Genomic DNA, 19,465 nt, shown 5'->3' with positions numbered 1-19,465 from the left:
CCTGGGCTTCCTGTGCTACATTCCAGTGTTAGAAAAGGAGGCTGTTGAGTAAGGAACAGGAGTCAAGACTCCCGGGTTCTGCTCCTGACTCATCCTCATGACTTTGGGCAAGTCATGTAAACAGTCTGGGTGAATTCCTGACTCATTTGAAGTCAGTGCAAGTTTTGCCACTGACTTCACCAGAGGCAGGACTTCACCCTCTGTGCCCCAGTTTGTCAGTAAAATGGGGTTAACACCACCTCCCTCCCAGGGCTTAATGAAAGCTCATGAAGCACGAGACGTCGTCAGCCGCTGGCGGCTGGAAAGTACAAAGCGCTCTGCTTGGGGCCGGAAGGCTGGCTCAAATGACGCTGAGATGGAAATCTCAAAAGTGCCCTCATTTGCAGCCTGTCTCCCGAGCCAAGGGATGTGCACGCCACACGGCGGCGGCATGGATACAGAGGGGTGGAATATTACAGGGTAGACATGGAAGATGCTGCCGGCTCAAACTGCATGGTGCTACGAGATGGCTGGGGAGGTGAGCTCATCTCCCAGAGTTAGCAGGGATGTGCACATCGACCGTTCAGGCAAGGTGATGGAGATTTCCTTCCGAGGTTCAAAGACTTTGCCGGCGTGAACGTTTTTATTGTCCAGGGTAGACTGGAGTGTGGGGATTTTCAAAGGGTGCTACCTCCATGGGGCTCTTCTGACCAGCTGTGGGGGAACAGGGGGTGCATTCGGCTCAAGCAGTCGACACTTGTGTTCTGGGAGCTAAAGGACCCAGGTTCTAGTCCCAGCGTCTCAGAGAGGAGGATAATATATGTCTCCACTCTCTGCAGAGCACGTGTGAAGCCTGCCATCTTGGCCAACGCACCAGGGCCTTCCGGAGCTCAAAGCGTGAGCTGCTACAGTTTGAGCTAAAGAGTCAAGATTCAATAGCTGGGGGCTGTACCTGGCCCATATCCTCTGTGTATTGGTGGGGGGGACCCAGCGTGGGACCCAGGGCTCTGTCACAGAGCGCTCACAGCAGGGGGCTGGATTTTCAAGGCACAGTAGGAGTTTGCTGAGCTGAGTAAGGTCCGGTTCTCGTAGAGACATGCACACAGCGGTAGTTCTATTGACTTCTAGGAGACTGCTTCCCTGGGTAAAGGTACCGCCGGTGCCTAAGCACCTGCAGGATCAGGGCCCTGAGCTGGTGTGTATATCCCCTGCTTGTCTGATGTGAGTTCTTGGGAACTGCTCCGAGTGCAGCTCCCTGCCAGGGAAAGGTGAGGTCCTCACCTGGTGAGCCCAATTTGTTTGTGTCCTAGGCAGATCACAAAATCTTGGCAGTTAAATTCACATCACCCCAGTGACCATCTTGCTATGCTTCCAACTTCAGCTCCAATGTGAGCTGCGCCTGCGCTGCGCCCCAGTCTGCTAGAGTTAGCGATTAATCATAGAATCATAGAATATCAGGGCTGGAAGGGACCTCAGCCGGCCATCTAGTCTCACCTCCTGCTCAGAGCAGGACCAATCCCCAATGTCGGATCTCATTTGAACGCGGGGGTTGCTGGCTTCCGGTTGGTACCACGCAGAATTCAATCCAGAGGCAGATAAAATCATGTAAGAATTGCCTTGGTGGGGAAAGCAGCGCGGTAAATCAGAGGGAAATCCCACTTCCTTAGAAGGCTAGAAACACTTGGATGGCACCAGTACAACTGCACTGAGAACTAGTAAACATTTCACAGAGCTGGTCTTGCCCCAGGGATCAGAGAAGGCAGGAACTGTCTTTTTCTTCTGTTTTTGTACAGCACCTAGCACCCTGGGGGCCTGGGGCATGTGGATCCTGTAATAAGTAATAATAATTTCGGTCCCTGACTGGAGGCAGAACAGCAGGGGTCAGTCAGTGAAGCACTCTAGCCTGTGTATATCATTTGAACTCACCCGCTTCTGCCCCCTCCCCTCCCTCACCAGGTCGTGGCTGTTGTCATGGACATGTTCACGGACGTCGACATCTTCAAGGACCTCCTGGACGCAGGCTTCAAGCGGAAAGTCGGCGTCTACATCATTGTGGATGAGACCAATGTGAAATACTTCCTTCAGATGTGCGAGCGAGCACAGATGCACGCCGGGCACCTGAAGGTAAGACGGGCACCGAGGGCGTGGCGCCGTGCAGTGGGTGGCTCTAGGCAAGCAAGATTAGTCAACTGGAAGCTCAGATAGAAAAACTGGGCTTGATTCTGCCCTGTCCTCGGTTACCTCCATGCACAGTGAATGCATGAAAAGGGATGTCGCACATGAGCCCAGCTGGGTGACGACGCACAGTGCCAGGTGCAGGAGAACTGGGCATTCTCAAGGCAATGGCACTGAATCGCAGCCGAGCGCAGCGTTAAGAATAGCGAGTGCCCTGGACGGCGCATTTCGCTCACGCCCACAGGATAACAACCTGAAACGGAGGGCTGCCTCCCACTCGGACGCCACAGCTGGCTAAACAAAGGGAGCTCGGCTGCAGCTGAGACCATTCCAGATGGTATTTTCACCCAGTTTACAAGCGACGGCGCTCGCGCTGCCTGTAATTATCGTTTCAAAGGCCGAAGAGCCGATGGTGCCATGAGTCGTTGCAACGTCTCCTGGTTCGTTCTCAGAGCTCTGCCCTGACTCAGGAGGGGGCGGACAGAGGCCAGCTAGGCACGTGGTCCCCAGAAGTACGTCTGAGGCCCAGCTTTCCTTCTGGGCACAAAGGGGGTGCAGATCTCCAACCAGCCCCCTGCTAGCCCCTCTGGGCACCACCGGGGGAAGGGTGTGTTTGTATAAAATGAAGAGGGGGTGCTGGCTAAGCCAGGCAGTGGGACCTAGTGGCTAGGGTGCATCCGTGGCACTAGTCCCAGCTCTGCCCCTGGGCAAGTCACCTCCCTGCAACGTGCCTCAGTTTCCCCAGCTGTAAAATGGGGATAACGATGCTGCCTTCCTTCAGCTGTCTCTTCAGGGCACAGGCGTCTCTGAGGCGTGGGGGAGGCTATCCATATTGGTAGCACATGTAAGACCCGGAGGCTGCTGGAGGAGGTTGGAAAGGCCTGGGGCATGATGGGGAAGTTAGCAAGGAGCATTGGCCCTGAAGGCTTAATCCAGCCCCATGTCCTCACAGCCCGCAGGCCAAAGAGCTGATCTGGGTGCAGGTGAATCGCACAGGGGGGAAGGGAAGGGCTAGGAATCCCCCCTCCCAAGATCCCGGAGCTGCCTCTGCAGCCCCCCAGCCCAGCCATTCTGCAGGGGAAGATCTGTGGAGTCCCCGGCCCCGTACACCTGGTCCTGCCCAGCCAGGCTCTCTGGCCACCAGATCGGTAGCTCCGTGGCAGCCTATGGGGCATGTGGGATGATTGGGTCTGTCACTTACAGGCAACCCTGCAGCCAGGGGAAGAGAAGAGACTGTTGAAAACAACAAAGCAAGGCTGTCCCGTTCCAGGGCTCCACACCCAGCAACAGCAAGGAGGCGGGGTGGGGGTGGGGGAGGGATACACACATACCCAGCATCTCCCGTGCGCTGCCATTCCTGCCAACAATGTGTTGGTCCTTCCCATTAATGGCAGGCAGGGCCGGACGGCAACAGCAGAACGGCTGCTGGCTCCAGCCAGGGTGATGTCGAACACCCAGCCTGACACAGCACCCATGGAGAGAGAGGAACAATGGAAGGAGTCTGCCCACGCAGGCTGTGTTCACACTCAGGCAGGGAGGCAAGGAGCGACTTGGCTTTGATGTCCCTGTCCTGTCGCCTTATTTTAACAGGAGAGACACGTATTGTAACCAGTCCCCCTGGCAACAAGATCTCATGGCTGCCTCTGTGCTAAATACATCTGCCCCACCAGGCCCGACAGGGCTAGAGCGCAGAGCTGCCCGGCACAAGCCCCTGCCACTTGCGCTACAGGAGAAGTATCACTCCGGTGGGGTTTTATATTGACCAATAACATGTAGGATCAAGCCCCACAACTATGCAGAGCAAAGTATTACAGCCCTCCAGAGACTAAACTATTGTGCGCCACGCAGAGAACAAGGAAGGTCAAACAATGCGTCCGAGTGGCTGGAATGGATTCCGGGAGATATACCCGCACGTCGGTTGTCTAAGCGCTGCACTGTCGTGTCCATTTACATTGGGTGGGGCGGGGATCAGATCTCCTGGCTGGACAGCACCACGAATGTCTGGGATATCGAAATAAGAAACTGGGCACAGGGCATCACCGTGGGTTTGGTGCTCTCAAGCTAGTCCTTCCACTGGCATTTCACCTGCTCCTGCAATATCTAGCATTATTTGGCAGCCTCTGTTCTTGAAAAGCTCCAAGAGTGTTCCAGGCCAGGGATCTGTGTACTTTGGCAAGCCATGTAAGAAAGCTCCCGCTAGTGCTGCTGCCAGAGATCCGGACCCTGCTAGCCAGTGTTAGCAAGGCTGACTGGTTGCATAAGCCCATCAGCCAGTGCAGGCATTGTGTGAAGGCAAAGAGCGGATGGGAGGGGTTCCCAGAAGTGACTAAAGCCAGCAGGGCACACCTTTGGTCCTACCTGCCTGCAGAGCAATGATCAAAAGCGGTCGTGCACCAGGTGGGGCGTGTGGCTGTTATCACGAATTCCTGATGCATGGGAATCTCCTGGTTTCACTTTCAGGCCTGCTGACCGGCCTGATTTTCCTGGTTGTACTTTAACCACCGGGCCATAAACCACTCTGCCTTTGCCTTGCTTGGCACAGCAGATATCTACCTTGAGGAATGCAGCCACGTGGCTCCAGCCACCAAGCAGCTCTCTGATTGGCATCCAAGCACACTCATGAGCCTCCCACCTCTCGAGCTAGCCGGAGAATGGCTGTCACAGGAACTGTGGCACAGAGAGAAAGGAAAGTTCATACATACTTAGGCAACACAGCACTGGCTCCGACAGGTGCCTGGTGTTCTCCTACCCAGCACATTAACTGGCCGGGGTTGCATGTGGAAGTGATTTCCATGCATCTGGGCTGTGTGGCACCCAGCACTGAGATTAAGATGAACGTTCAGCTCAGGAAAGCTCCAGGCTAGTCGCAAGGGGTGACGCCGGTGAGACCTCTGGTGCATTGGCAGAGCTGTGGATGGGGCCAGGACCGGAACAGCAGGCGTGCACCAGCAGATCCCTGGAGACAGAGTCCAGGTTGGATTCTCCCACTGGCACTGAGCCTCCCGGGACCAGTGGACAGACTCACACTAGCCCGAATCTATCTACCTGGGTTGGGAGGCTGGCAGTGTAGAAATACCCATGGAAACCAAAACCAACAAGGAGTCCGGTGGCACCTTAAAGACTAACAGATTTATCTGGGCATAAGCTTTCGTGCATCTGAAGAAGGGAGATTTTTACCCACGAAAGCTTATGCCCAAATAAATCTGTTAGTCTTTAAGGTGCCACCGGACTCCTTGTTTTTGTGGATACAGACTAACACGGCTACCCCCTGATACTTGACACCATGGAAGTCAATGGTGCAAAACAGCCAGGACATCCCAGAGAACCTGAGACGCTATTTGGAAAGTGCTCTGAGCCGGAGCATGGAGGATAAAAGGTGCTAAAGACATGTACGTTGTTATTTCAGTGTCTAAAAAGCAGGCTCAATGGACTTGGTAAATACCGCACAAGCTTGGGAAAGCCACACAGTTTGTTAAGCAACTGCTGAGTGTTTGCAGTGATTCAGGGGTTGGGAGAAGCGGCTATTGTGTTTTCTGATCAGGCATCTATCTTTGCGTGCCCTGGCTTTTGTTTTCTTCCTACTGGAGATTAGTTAAAGCAGCTGCTGCTGTGAGAGTGAGGAGGAGGGAGAATGAAACATACCTTGAGACCTGGGTGTTTTGCTCTGCTGGGTGTGACCTGAAAGCATCTAATGGTCCTTTGTGAACTTATGAAAAGGGTTGGCCTAGACGGAGGAGCTGGATTAATGGACGGTTAAAGGATATTAAGTTAACAGGGATGTACAGAATGAGGTCGGCCTCTAGCTTGTTTTCCTGGGCGTGGAAATGTAAACAACAACACTGAGCTTCTAATGCGCCTCCCATGCCGGTTTCTCAGGGCACATTGGGGTATTCGCCGCGTCCCTCCCTATGGGTCAGTCCACACTAGCGTTCTTACCTTGAGTTCATTGGCTGCCAGTTATTGCACGGTCGGTAACACGCTGTACAAGCTAGTCTGGAACACTCTCCAAATGGCTGTTCCAGGTGACAAGCATTTGCGGCTCACCCGAGGCCGATCCCATCCCAAGCTCCAGCCAGTGGGTGACTGGGAAAAGGGGATAATCACAGCAGAAAATCCACACAAAACCAGGTTAGGCATTTTGGGGAAGCAGCAGACTCCTGAACTCAAGTCCCAGATGAGCCACTGACTCGTTGTGGGGCCTGGAGCAAGGCAGCTAACCTCCTTGTGTCTCAGTTCCCTTCTCAGCCACACAGGATAATACTTAGGCCATGTCTACACTACTGGCGCTACTGCCAGTAAATCCACCTCCCTGAGCGACAGTATCCAGGTGGCTGAAGAATTCTTCTGTCGACCTAGCTGCGTCTACACCAGGGTTCAGGCTGGCTTAATGCCGGCGCTCAGAGACGTGAATTTTTCACACCCCTGAGTGACGTAGCTAAGTCGATCGACATTTTACATGTAAACCAGGCTTTAGCCGCCTTTCAGAGCTATTGCGGGGATGAGTCAGTGTCTATGCAGAGAACCGAATGGTGCTTTGAAGATAAGGGCTGTGTCTTTTTATTGAGGCAAGGGGCCAAATTCAGCGCCAGTGTCGGTGGTGTGAAACCGGAGCAGCACTGTCGAATTCTGCAGAGTTAATCCAGATTTAGAACAGCGCCACTCAGAGCAGAATCAAGCCCAAGCTGGCCAACTGAAGGAATGGTCAATGGAAATGGCCATTTAAAAAAAGAGCAAATCAACAGGCAGAGAGACTCGATTTTTCCAGCCCTAACCAAGAGTCCATTGAGGCAGGACATGAGCTTCTCACTGCACCGCCTCCTCTTCGTCTCTTTTCCCACCCGCTGTCTTGCTTTTGCTTTGCAGAATCTCCGCGCTCGCACCACGGGGGGAACGGAATTTTTCACCCGTTCGGCCACGAAGTTCAAAGGTGCCTTGGCCCAGAAGTTCATGTTCGTGGATGGTGACCGGGCTATGTGCGGCTCCTACAGGTAATCCAGAGACAGCTCTGTCAGGCGTTCCCACATCTAAAGAGCGCGCCGGATGGGGTCAGCCTCAGCTGGGCCACAGCGGGACCGGCCGGGTCGGCGTTTTAGTTTGAAGGGGATGTGAATTTTGATCCTCATGATAGTGCAGAGTGAGAGCAATGGGTGGAAGCATGCAGCTGGGTGCACCAGCTGAAATATGCATGCAGAGCTCTGCTGCTGCATCCCGATCCTGATACCCAGTGAACCCCACCTGCCCCCGCTGCCCCCAATACCCAGCAATCCCGACCTCTCACCTCCAGTCATCACACCCCAGACTTGCCTTGAGATACGTCTACTGCTCCTGCTAAATTAGGTGGCAGTTTTGTGAGGCTTTGTTTCCGAGGCCCCGCTCCTGCCCCTTGGACATGTGTCTGAGGAAGCGACCAGGCAGAGACGCACGTAAAGCCCTTGCAGCAGTAGAAGGCAGCCCTTTGTGAACTCAGCCCACGGGGCAGCAGGATCTAGCCAGCCCCAGAGAGTACAGAACCGAGCCCGGGGTTGAGGTATTCACGTCTCAATAGCAAGCCAGGGAGCAGGGGAAGCCAGGCCGGGTTTGCCGCCATGCACTCAGACTGTTTCTGATTGGTTTCCGTTCCAGCTTCACCTGGTCCGCAGCCAGGACCGACAGGAACCTCATCTCGGTCCTCTCCGGCCAGGTGGTGGAAGCGTTCGACAAGCAGTTCCAGGAGCTGTATCTCATGTCCCGGGGGCTCAGCCTGAAGTCCATTCCCATGGACGAGGAGCCGGAACCCGAGCCGTTCACTCTGCCCTCTGTCATGCCTGTCACCCCGGCCAACGCAGTGGTGAAGAGGCTGATTAACCCAAAATATGCCCTGGTGAAGGCCAAGAGCGCAGAACAGATCAGCAAGATGTCGTCCGAGAGGCAGGCGGACGCCGGCAGAAAAAAGATAATGGACAGCAAAGACAAGGCCCTTCCTGAGGGCCAAGGTGCCGAGCGGCAAAACGACATGGCCGACCTCGCCCCACCCATCCACCCCGGCCTCCTCAACATGGAGAAGGCCAACATGTTCGACTACCTGCCCACTTGGGTGGAGCCAGACCCAGACCCAAGCGAAATCTTGGGGTACATCAACATCATCGACCCCACTATAAAGAACGTGAAGCTGTCCCAAATGAACCGCATCAAGGTCTGTGACGTCTCCCAGGCCAATGCCCAGCACAGGCAGATGCAAAAAAACAAGGAGTTGGAAGCCAAGAAAAGCCAAGAGTCTTCTCCAGCCAGCCGGGAGCAAAGAGAGGCCCCTCCGACCCCAATCGAGGAAGCTCCCAAGCCAGTCGAAAGCCCCAAAGCAAGGAGTCCTGGGGAGGACAAGAAAGGAGCTTTGGCTATCCTGGCCATGAGCCAGCACCTGAAGCAGCCCACGGCTGCAGAGACGCACAAGATGGACGTCAGGCCCCCAGTGCCAAGGCCGAGGACGGTTGACGTCGTGGACTTTATCTCCAAAAACAGCGCGCTCTGCAAAGACACGGCTGCCCTGCTCGGGGACGCCAAGACGCAGCTGCGCCAGGTGGCAGAGCCAGCGAATGCAGATCACAGGCTGGGTGAAAACCCCACACGAGCTCAAGCCACAGCCAGCGATCACCAGCTGAGGAGGCAGGCAGCCGTATCCCAGGAAGCTCAGGGCACGGCAGCCGCGTGTCCCGTGAACGGGCTGGAAGGGGAGGAAGATGAAGAGGACTATTTGACGCTCAGCGATCAGGAGAGCTATTCTAGCAGTTCTGCCACCCACAGCTACCACCACTCCAACGCCTCCTCCACCTCGGACGAACTCTTTGAGGTGAGAGGTCGCTTTGGGCCGCTCCGGAGAACCAACTCCGATCACATCCCCAACGGGGGGAACCTGCACTTGCAAAGGAAAATGAGCGACCCCCACATCAGCCGGGGCACCTACGTCAGCCCCCTGGGGAGCCTGCAGTCGCCGCCAAACTTGCGCTTAGAGGACGCGGTCCAGAGGCGGGACGATGTTACCGAGGTGATTAGGTGTGTGCTGGAAAAGGGGACTAGCCTGCGCACTGCCCTGGATGGAAAGGGAGCGCTCGCCAGCAAGGCCGGGCAGGTAGGACGGCTTGTCGGATCAGTCTGTTCTTTGCCTCGTTCTCCTGCCCTGGAGCCTGGCTGTGCTCTGCACGGGGGGAGGGACAGCTCAGTGCTTTGAGCATTGGCCTGCTAAACCCAGGGGTTGTGAGCTCAATCCTTGAGGGGGCCACTTAGGGATGGGGCAAAAATCTGTCTGGGGATTAGTCCTGTTTTGAGCAGGGGGTTGGACTAGATACCTCCTGAGGTCCCTTCAACCCTGAGATTCTAGGCTGCTCAGGGCCGGCCTTAGGGAAAATGCCACCCTGGGCATATTTATATTTTGGCACCCCCGGCCCTCTGCGGCCTCCCCCAGCCCCCCCTCAACCTCCCATCACCCCTGCCCCCCACAGCGTCCTCTGCAGCCTCCTCTGGCCCCCTACTGCCTTCCCTGGCCCTCTGCGGCCTCCCCTGGCCCCCCCACTCATGCCTCCCGCTGCCTGCCCCGGCCCCCCCTCAACCTCCCATCACCCCTGACCCCCGTTGCCCACCCGTAAGGCTGGCCCTGATGCTGCTACCCCTGGGGTGGCTAGACCGTCCTGCCACCCCGGCGGCAGCGGCGCTGTTTATCGCGTGTGATCTCGATCAAAGCTAGCGCGCGTCTGTCTACCCAAGCTGGACGTTACGTCTCCAGCTGCTGTGCGGACGTAGCGCGAGAGAGCGGCGAAGGGCCGTCTGGGAGCAGAGCAGAACCCCCCCATCTCCCCACGCCCCTTCGTGAAGCTCTTTTCACCAAGCCATATTTCAGGCTCCAGCAAAAGGCCCTTTCAGCAACAAACACGTGTGCCGTGGCATGACGCACAGGTGGGGCCAGGGTGGCCCATGCAGGCGGGTCCCTCCCAGGCTTGCTGTTTAGCTCCTGATAAAAAACCGATTAGCATCAAAGAGAACAGCACCCGGCGCGGCATGACTCAGAGGCACCCGGCGACAGTGCCGTGAAATAGGGATGGTGGAGAACATTGCAACAGTCCGTAGTCAGCACTTTTCAGGCCTACTCACTCTGCCTAGCCACAGCAAGGAACATGCTGATCATTTGGGCTTGGTTTTCGTTGCGGGACAGCTGTTCCTGCGAGGTGTGGCAGTGCCCGGACACGCCCCGCTTTTTGGCTCAAATGCTGAGGTTGCTGCTTCGCTGCTCAGCACTCGCTGCATTTCCTTTTCTAGAGGCACAGAAATGAGTCCAGGGCCAGTTTTCACATTCCACCTTTCAGTGTGTTCAGTCATTCGGGGCCTGATCCTCTGCTGGCAGAAACTGGAGCAGCTCCGCTGAAATCAGCGGAGCTACCCAGGTGTACAGGGTCTCAGGATCCAGCCCTCAATGGAGCTCTAATCCAGTGGGTCTCAAACTTTTGTACTGGTGACCCCTTTCACATAGCAAGCTTCTGAGTGTGACCCCTCTTACGAATTAAAAACACTTTTTTATATATTTAACACCATTATAAGTGGTGGAGGCAAAGCAGGGTTTAGGGTGGAGGCTGACAGCTCACGACCCCTCATGTAAAAACCTCGCGACCCCCTGAGGGGTCCTGACCCCCAGTTTGAGAACTCCTGCTCTAATCTGTCTATAGGTAATGAAATTTACCAGCCCAGACCCAATACATGCTCGCCCTCACGTCCCTGCGGAGATGATGCTAAGCTAACACCCAATGCGATTTCACCCATTCATCCGAAAATCACAGCACTGTGTAAAGCCGGCGGTGCCAAAGCTTTCAAGCACTGCGATAAAGCAGTCTGCTCTGGCCCAGCCTCCCAGCCACTGGCCAGGGAGCTTTGTATTGGGATTAGTGTCCTTGCAATAGCTTCCTCAAGACGTCTGAAGGGGCAAAGAGACCAATGAGTCCAGTGCTCATCATTAGGAACACGCCAGAAACCTCAACCAGCTCATTCATAAACAATAAGCTGTTATCAAGCTGTGACAGAGCGTGGGGGAGTCAGGGCCCTGCACCCCCATCTTCCTGCGATTTACCGTGACTCTCAGCCAGCCAGTAAAACAGAAGGTTTATTGGATGATAGGAACACACAGGGCCGGTGCAACCCATTAGGCGACCAAGGTGGTCGCCATGGGCACTAGCATTTGGGAGGGCAGCATTTCGGGTCCTTCGGCAGCGACCGCAGCGGCCGGATCTGCGGCCACCCTGGTCGTCATTGGCATTTAGGCGGAGGGAGCTGGGGCAGGGGGGCGCAGGGAGGGCCGCCTGCAGCCAGTAAGGGGGAGGGCAGCACACAGGGGAACAGCTCTCTGGCCCAGCTCACCTCTGCTCCACCTCCTCCCCTGAGAACACCGCCCCGCTCTGCTTCTCTCCCTCCCAGGCTTGCAACGCCAAACAGCTGATTGGCGCCCCGAGCCTGGGAGGCGGGAGAAGTGGAGCGGCGACGGCGTGCTCGGGGAGGAGGTGGAGCCGAGGTGAGCTGGGGCGGGGGGCTGCCGCACAGCTCCCCGGGCCAGAGGGGGCTGCCGTGGGGGGGCGGGGAGCTGCCGCAGGGGGGCGCCTTAGGGCAGAGGGGGGAGGCGGATAGCTGCCACTGGGCTCGGGGGGGCGCAAGGTGGAAGTTTCGCCTCGGGGGTGAAACATCCTTGCACCTGCCCTGGGAACACAGTCCCAAGCAGAGCTTGTAGGTGCAACCAGGACCCCTCACAGCCAGGTCCCTCAGGGGCGGGAGGGGGGAAGCTTAGATCCCAACCCTGGGGAGTTCGCTCCGTTTCCCCAGCCAGCTTCAAACTGAAACGCCACTGCAGCCGTCTCCTTCCACCCTCTCCCCGGCTCCTCCAGCCTTTGTCCAGTTTCCCAGGCAAAGATGTCACCTGGCCCCATCCCCCTCCCAGCTCAGGTTACAGGCCCAGGTATCACCCCTCAAGTAAAGTCACCCCCTGCTCTCCCATCCCCCATGCAGACAGTCCCAGTAAAACTAGACGACATTCCCAGGTCAGTCGGCCCCGCTCCCTCCTGCGTCACGCAAGCCAAATTCCGACCTGGCGTAACCTGTAGAAGCCCAGAATCCACAGCGTCATTCATGGAAGAGCTACCAAAGGGCCTGAACTGCAACCCGCCTCCTCTGAACCATTGTGAACATCAGTGGGGCATCAAGGATCCGCGTCCCAAAGCTCAGCCACTCTGCAGGGTTTTGGTTCCAAACTGAACCCCAAATGGAAAGTCTGTTTCCCATTTGGATGCTGCTGAGATCTCACAACATCAGATGATCTTGCAAAGCTTGGGGCAAAGCCTCATAAGAAGAGCTGGTGCCACTGAATTTCAGCCCTAACCCCAAAATTCAGCCCTGATCCCTCCTCCCCCTTCCCACACCCCTAGACCCAACTGGGATCGAAACAGCCCATCTCCAACACAACAACATAACGCTCCTTCCAAAGCATTTCACTAGCTGTCTGCACACACCACCACTGAAATGCAGCCACCTCTGCGGTGGGGAAACTGCAGCCCACAGGTGCCCAGCACACACTAGGAGGGAAAAAGGGGAACTTTTGACCAAGGATACTCAGGCAAATCCCAAGCCCTTTGAAGAGCCCCTGCAGGCTGGTTAGTGTCCATGCAGAGGGACTCAGCCTGCTGTCCCAATCCTCTATGCAAAGTGGCTTAAGCTGCCCTTCTGAACTGCAGCGGGTTTTGCTCAGTGACAGGCAAATTATAAAACCCTGCCGACACTTCCCCTCTGCTGTGTCTGTACCTCACCTGGATAGAGAACCCGGCTGATCATCCCCGGCATGATGATAACCCCCAGCGGCAGCATTTTCAAATAGCTCGCCAGGATGGAGCCGGCCTTGGCGTGACTCAGGTTCCTAGCCGAGAGAGACCTCTGCACAATGACCTGCAAGACAGAGGGAGACACAACCAGCTGCAGCTTAGTGCTTGAGAAATTGGGCCCCAACCACCATGTCATGTCCAAACTCCCCCAAACGCTGGGGACGTTCAGCACTCGACCCAAATTTTGCAGCCCAGGCCCATCTGGTCCTTGCATCCTGCAGGGCTGCTCCGAACAGGATCTGCTGGTATTATTCCAGAACATCAGAACGGCCCAGTGCCACCCATGGACTTCCCCTGCTAGAGACCCCAGCTCCTTGCATGCAAGGGTCCACCTCGCCCTCCACCGGGCCCGAGCGAGAGCACTGCATGCTGGGATACGACGTCTCTGCGGGTGGCAGCCTTGCGCAACAGAGCAGGAACGCAGCTGCGCTTGGCCGTGTTTGAGATCAGGTGGGATTGCTGGGTTCCTGGCTAGCGGCTAATGCCACCCTCAGTCTGGCAAGGCAGGAGCGCTGCTCGGTGACGGGCTTTATTCTTTGTTCCCAGTGTTAGTACGGCTGTCTCCACACTACGCGCCGTTTAGCGACACAGCCGTGCTGCTACAGCCGTGCCGCTGAAAGGTGCGCAGTGTAGCCGCTCTTTGTGGGTGGGAGAGAGCTCTCCCGCCAACAAAATAAATCCTCCCCCAGCAGGAGGCGGTAGCTTCGTCAGCGGGACAAAGGGCTCTTCAGAACGGCGCTTTTCATTGGTAAAACTTTTGTTGTTCAGGGGATGGGGGGAGCAGGCGTCACACCCCTGAACGACAAAAGTTCTCCCAACGACAGTACAGCATAGACAAAGGCTTGGAGCGAGGGGAGACGTTGCAGGAGACTGTGCCCACGTATATTCAGAGACAGAAGCATTGTTAAGTTCTCAGTTCAGTGTGACAAATTCCCGTTCACATTGACCCTCTCTATCCTATAATGAAGGAGCAATTTTCCCCCCACAATTAAATTCCAGATTCCCCTCAAAAATATAGATCTACGTAAAAAACAGTACTGCCATCCGACCCTACACAAACAAACCCACTAGTGCTTACGGTGTCACATGACCATGCAGGCCCATCATGCTTTGCGTGCTGTGCCTCTCTGTGCTGTCCTTACAAGCAGGCTGAGAGCACTAGGCAGAGCGTCCCACTGCTCCGTCACCGTCACCATCCCCGCTGCTCCCAAGAGCAGAGCGGTGCCGTAGCAGTGAGTGGAGGAGGGGGCACAAGAGAGCATTCCCACAGCGTGCGAGGCGTGATGCTGTCAACTTCAAAGCACCAGACACCCGCCCACACAGCCTCACTCACAGAGCTGTTGCATTAGTGCTCCCATTTCACAGATGGGGAAACTGAGGCAGAGGAGTTAAGTGCCTTGCCCAAGCAACTCAGTAGCAAAGCCAAGAACATAGAGCAAGAGTGGCTGGTTCCCAGGTCTCTGCTGGAACCAAGCTCCTCCCATTGACGGCAGGGCCGGATTCGGAGCCTCACTGAAAACAGCCAAGTCAGTGGAAGAGCTGCAAAAAACCAGCTCGGCTAAACAGCCCCTGCCAACCCCCACGGCTTCATTGTCAGGGGCTCAGCACCACTCTGGCTTTGGCTCCATATTACTGGGCCGTGTGTTCAGAGGTGCCGAGTGCTCATGACCCCCTCGTTGTTGTTGTCGTCTCGGGGCCCAGGACCTCCCCAAGCAGCAGCGTCGCTCTGGGGGGGCCCGGAAGCCTTGTCTCAAGTCAGAAGGGCCAGGCTTTCCCTGCCATTGTGCCTTTACCCATCCAGGGCCGGTGCAAGGATGTTTCGCATCCTAGGCGAAACTTCCAACTTTGCGCCCTCCCCCGTCCCGAGCCCCTGCCCTGAGATGCCCCCCCCCGCAGCTTCCCCCCTCCGCCCTGAAGGGCCCTCCCCCCCCGCAGCAGCTTCCCCCATCCACCCTCTGCCCTGAGGCACCCTGCCACCCCAGCTCACCCCTACTCCGCCTCCACCCCAAACACGCCGTCACTGCTTCACTCCTCCCACCTCCCAGGCTTGCAGAGCCAATCAGCTTAGGCGCCGCAAGCCTGGGAGGCGGGAGGAGTGAAGCAGCCACGGCGTGCTCAGGGAGGCGGCGGGGCAGGGGTGAGCTGGGACGGGGAGTTCCCCTGCGTGCCCCCCCCCCCCGTTACTTGCTGCAGGCGGCCCTCCCCGCGCTCCTCTGCCCCAGCTCTCTCCGCTTAAATGCCGGCGGCGACCAGGGCGGCCGAAGATCCGGCTGCCACGGTCACTGCTGAAGAAAATGGCGCCCCCCAAATCCTAGCGCCCTAGGCAACCGCCTAGGTCACCTAAATGGTTGCACCGGCCCTGTAGCCGTCATCCAGAGCTGCAAGGAGCAGGCGTCTCACAGGCACCACGGCACTGAGCTACCGCTCGCTCACTCCGGCATCCGGGGAGCACCGCCGCTGAAATCGCTCTGGAGGGAGACTCGCCTCAGGCCCATAGACCCAAGAGAGCAGGAGGGCACGGGCTGGCCCAGGCAATCGAGTGGCTCTTTCCTGGCCCTTCCGTCTGACAAGCCAGGGAAGATGCCAAGTGCGGAGGCTGCTCTCGCGTCCCTGTCGCAGTGACTCAGGGGAAGTCACACAGCTGAATCACAGCGACGCGGTGCGAGAACCAGCCTGCCGGTCTCACCGGGGATTTCCCGTGGCAAGGAACCTAATTAAGGCTGCTTCACGGTAGATGGCACAGGGCAGGCTGGGAGTGATGAGGAGGTGCCAAAGCTCTCAAAGCTCTTAGAGAGGAAGGACGGCCCAGGGGTTGGGACGCCAATCTGGGCTTAGGGAGACCCAGCTTCAAGTTCTTGCTCCGCCACAGACTCCACGAGACCGTGGGCAAGTCACTTCATCTTGCTGTGCCTCAGTTTCCCATCTAGAAAGCGGGGTGTCGGGAGGCCCACGCCATTTCAGAGTGGGAGGCGCTCAGATGCTATGGAAAGGAGGCCCATTGACGCATCAACCAGAGTGGCAGGGCCAGTACTACAGCCTAGTGGGTCACCTGCAAGGAGCCAGCATGTTTCTCAGCAGTGCTGCTGTGGCTCAGAGCCTCATGCCAGGGATCCTGTTTGCTGACGAGGCGTGGTGGAAACACACACTGTGCGTTGCCCGGGTTCCTAGCAATTGTCTCTGTTATCTAAATATTTGCTCTTGTCCCAACACGTTCAATGGGCTTTTGCACGACACCATCCAGCTGGGTCCTCTGGGTTTGTTCTGCATGGATCCAGCGCCAAGAGGCCTCTCTGGCTCAGGCGTGGGGCCATATCAGCCTCAGAGCGGAGCCAGGACAAAGACACACCCAGGATGTGCTGGCGCATTGTTCCTTGTCATTTACCCAGGGTTGAAGTGGGTGTGGAATGCGACCTCCCGCATGAGTGGAGGCGTCTGATGTGGGTGTGGTTTTACGTTCATTTTACAGGCTGGCATGGGAGCCCATGGCAAAGGATTGAGGCCAAAAGGAGCCATTCAGGGTATTTAACCAGCTAATAATATGGAAACAGAGGGAGACAAATATCCAGTTTATGCAAGTGGTGGATTAAGACTATTGGGGCCCGGACCCAATGTAAAGGCCCCTCTACACACCTAATCAAGCCCCCCAATGCTACGGTGCTGCTGGCTTCCTGCCCCACCAATGTCACCTCCTGCTCCACCATTCTCAGGTGGCATCTTCACCACCACTGAAATTCAAAGCTCCAAGCTGTGTCGGTCCGTGGTCCCCTCCACGCCCAGAGCCAGGACCCGCAGCTGCATGGATCTTGCCTTAAGGCAGCATGAAGCAGCCACACCGAGGGTCATGATGGGTGTTTAGGCTACTATCCAGTGGCAGAGCACTGAAGTATCTCTGGAGGCCTAAGTGATGCTGTGAATTTCTGGGTGAAACAGAGGGTGAGGTATCATAGGAGCCACACTGGGAAACGCTGGGTTAAGGCTTAATTCTTTCTCTTGGGGGTTTCCAGTGACCCCAGAAGAATTATAGCTAGGGAACTGTGAAGGGACTCGCCCAAGGTTGCACAGTGAGTCAGTGGCAGAGCCAGACCCACAGATAGCGTTCTTGCCGGTAACCATTATTCTCTTCTCTTCTCTTTATCAAACAGGGTCAGCCTTTCCACCACTACGTATCCAGGAACCCAGCATGCCCAGGACAAGGCAAAGGGGGCGTCCACGCCCCGAGACACGAGAAAAACCCAGGGCCCAGCAAATACAAGGCAGATGGAACCAGTGCTAAAAAACCCACCGCAGCCACCAGCCCCCCACCATACTGGCAAAGCAAAGGTTTCAGTTCCACCAGGAACGTGCAGCCCGGCCACCTCTCGCAAGGCATCAGCAGAGCAACCGGCAAGCCCTTGTCCTCCCTCCCAGAAAGCCAGAGGACAGCGGACGAAGTGAGGACGCCACTCGGCATCCCGCTCACCAAACTCTCACAATCCAAGCACCTCAAGGCCAGGGCGGGCGGAGGCCAGCAGGTTTCCACCGACTCCAAACGGAGGCTCCCAGGGGCCGCCAGCCGCAAGGACCAGTAGGTACCGAAGCAGGTGGACTGCAAGTATTCAGAGGCCATAGAGCGGGGAGATGCAATTCTGCGAGGGAGGGGGAATATGTTTACATTTACCTGGTCGGTGCACCAGTACCAAGTGGCCAAGACAGACAGCCCGAGAGTCATGCCAGTCCAGGGGAGGTCTCCGGAGACGGGATCTCGGAAGAGGTGCATGGCGTCCGCTCTGGGCAGGTGGCATGTTGTGTTGGGGATAATCTTGGCCGGAACAGCCTTTAAATAAGCCTCTGCCAGGTTTTGGTATCCTCCGATCTTGTTAAACGCTGGAAGGGAACAGGGAGGGGAGGCTGATTAGAGCACTGAAATATGAGCAGATCAGCTGGCAAAAGCCACCGCGACCTTCCCAGGCAGAATCTTTCCTCCCTTCCCGCTTGCCCCGAGAAGCAGGGCCGGGGAAAGAACCACCACACGTTGCGACAGAATTTTATTCTTATTTAAGAGACAGCTGGGGTTTTGCACAGTTGGGCCCGGTAGATTCCTGCTCCTCCCAGGGGATCCATCCCGGGTCCTGGATCCAGGCTCCCCATCGAGACGCTCTCTCCACTGAGTTTGTACTTCCAACAAGTCACTTTTATTAAAGCACAAAGGTCCCCGGGCAGCCGGATGTTCTTGTTGAAGTGGTAAAAGCAAGCAGAGGAGGTAGCGACTGACTTGATCCGTGACGGTGCTCCGTGCAGGGTCCACCCTTTGGTTCAGAGGTCAGGCTATTTTTTAGCGAACTAGGTAGTAACCTGATAGCCCCATAGTCTCTGGGTACCTAGACGCAAGTGCAATACAGACTCACTTCGCTGGGTTTTCTTAGGGTCCATCTACACTGCGAGCAGAGGTGACTGCAGCACGTGGAGACATATCTGAGGTCGCTTCGACCTAGCCAGCGTCAGCTGTCCACCCTGCCAGGTGTCCTGGCTAGGTACTCGAGTGGCTAGACCGTACTGCTACTGGGACAGGAGCTAGCTAGCACAGGCATGGCTGGACGTGCTGCATTCACATTCACAGCTCTGGCTGCAGCGCAGATATACCCTGAGAAATGGCATCTTCTCTCTGGAGCAGTTAATTCCCCGGGGTGAAAGTGACACCTGTGCTAAAGGCCTAGCCCCTGCTCTCCCCAAATCATCCCAAGCCTGGGCAGCCACTGGCAAATGAACCCCAGACTACAGACCCCGCTTTCAGCGCCAGCGCTCCACTCCCAGCCCCGCCAGTTTAAGCAGCGGCGACACTCATTGCGGCACAAGGATCTTGCAGAGCACCCAGCTGCCACGTGGGAATCCAGGCTTGCTTCTTCACAGCTGCTGGGAGATGGAGCTAAATTCACCTTGCAGTTGCCCCACTGAAGCCAGGGGATTACCCTGGCTAGCTGGGAGGAGAATTTGGCCACGGATGCATGGGAAGGTGACATACTTGGCTTGCAAAAGGAGGTAGGAAGATGCACCTCCCCTTCCTCAGCGCTTCCTTCCTAGCCAGTCCATGCAAGAGCACGAACACCCCCTGTCTGTGGCCACTTCTCATGAGAGCAGGCGCTGCAGGTGTTTGCATCCCATCGGCAGCACGCTAGGCAGCACAGCGACGGTTACTCAAGCCCAAGAGGAGCTGCCAGAGTCTCCTCTTGCCCAAGCCCATGCCATACCCCCCTGGGTGCCGAGCGCAGACTCCCGGGCCGCGGCGGACGGGGCAGAGGTGAGGTAGCTGTCTGGGGGCAGGTTGAGGAAGGAGCCCCACTATGAAGGGCTGGGCGAACCCCAGGCCCGGATATCGGGGGCTGCTTCTAGCACAACTTGTGGTGTTTGGGGCTGAATCCAACTCTCAGCACCTTGGCATTAGCGGCAGGTTAGATTCA

The 19,465-nt window shown here is 56.7% G+C and overlaps 2 protein-coding genes across 2 annotated transcripts in view; one reads left to right on the top strand and one right to left on the bottom strand.

Moving 5' to 3' along the window:
* The window catches only part of FAM83G (family with sequence similarity 83 member G), a 31,221-nt gene extending 13,528 nt beyond the window's left edge, over positions 1-17,693 (top strand). Inside the window, exons 2-5 of the mRNA XM_039492302.1 lie at positions 1,936-2,103; positions 7,018-7,142; positions 7,777-9,256; positions 17,174-17,693. Coding sequence (XP_039348236.1) covers positions 1,936-2,103; positions 7,018-7,142; positions 7,777-9,256; positions 17,174-17,599 — 2,199 coding nt within the window. The 3' untranslated portion in view covers positions 17,600-17,693. The remainder of the gene's footprint in view (positions 1-1,935; positions 2,104-7,017; positions 7,143-7,776; positions 9,257-17,173) is intronic.
* SLC5A10 (solute carrier family 5 member 10) overlaps positions 1-19,465 on the bottom strand; it is an 80,990-nt gene that overhangs the window by 37,375 nt on the left and 24,150 nt on the right. Inside the window, exons 7-8 of the mRNA XM_039492303.1 lie at positions 17,689-17,894; positions 12,960-13,095 (exon numbers count right to left, since the gene is read on the bottom strand). Coding sequence (XP_039348237.1) covers positions 12,960-13,095; positions 17,689-17,894 — 342 coding nt within the window. The remainder of the gene's footprint in view (positions 1-12,959; positions 13,096-17,688; positions 17,895-19,465) is intronic.

This window comes from Mauremys reevesii, linkage group 10 (genome assembly GCF_016161935.1).
Source record: "Mauremys reevesii isolate NIE-2019 linkage group 10, ASM1616193v1, whole genome shotgun sequence".
In the NCBI taxonomy this organism is placed as follows: domain Eukaryota; kingdom Metazoa; phylum Chordata; order Testudines; family Geoemydidae; genus Mauremys; species Mauremys reevesii.
The sequence above is the reverse complement of the archived record's forward strand: the minus strand, read 5'-3'. Positions and strand labels throughout refer to the sequence as shown.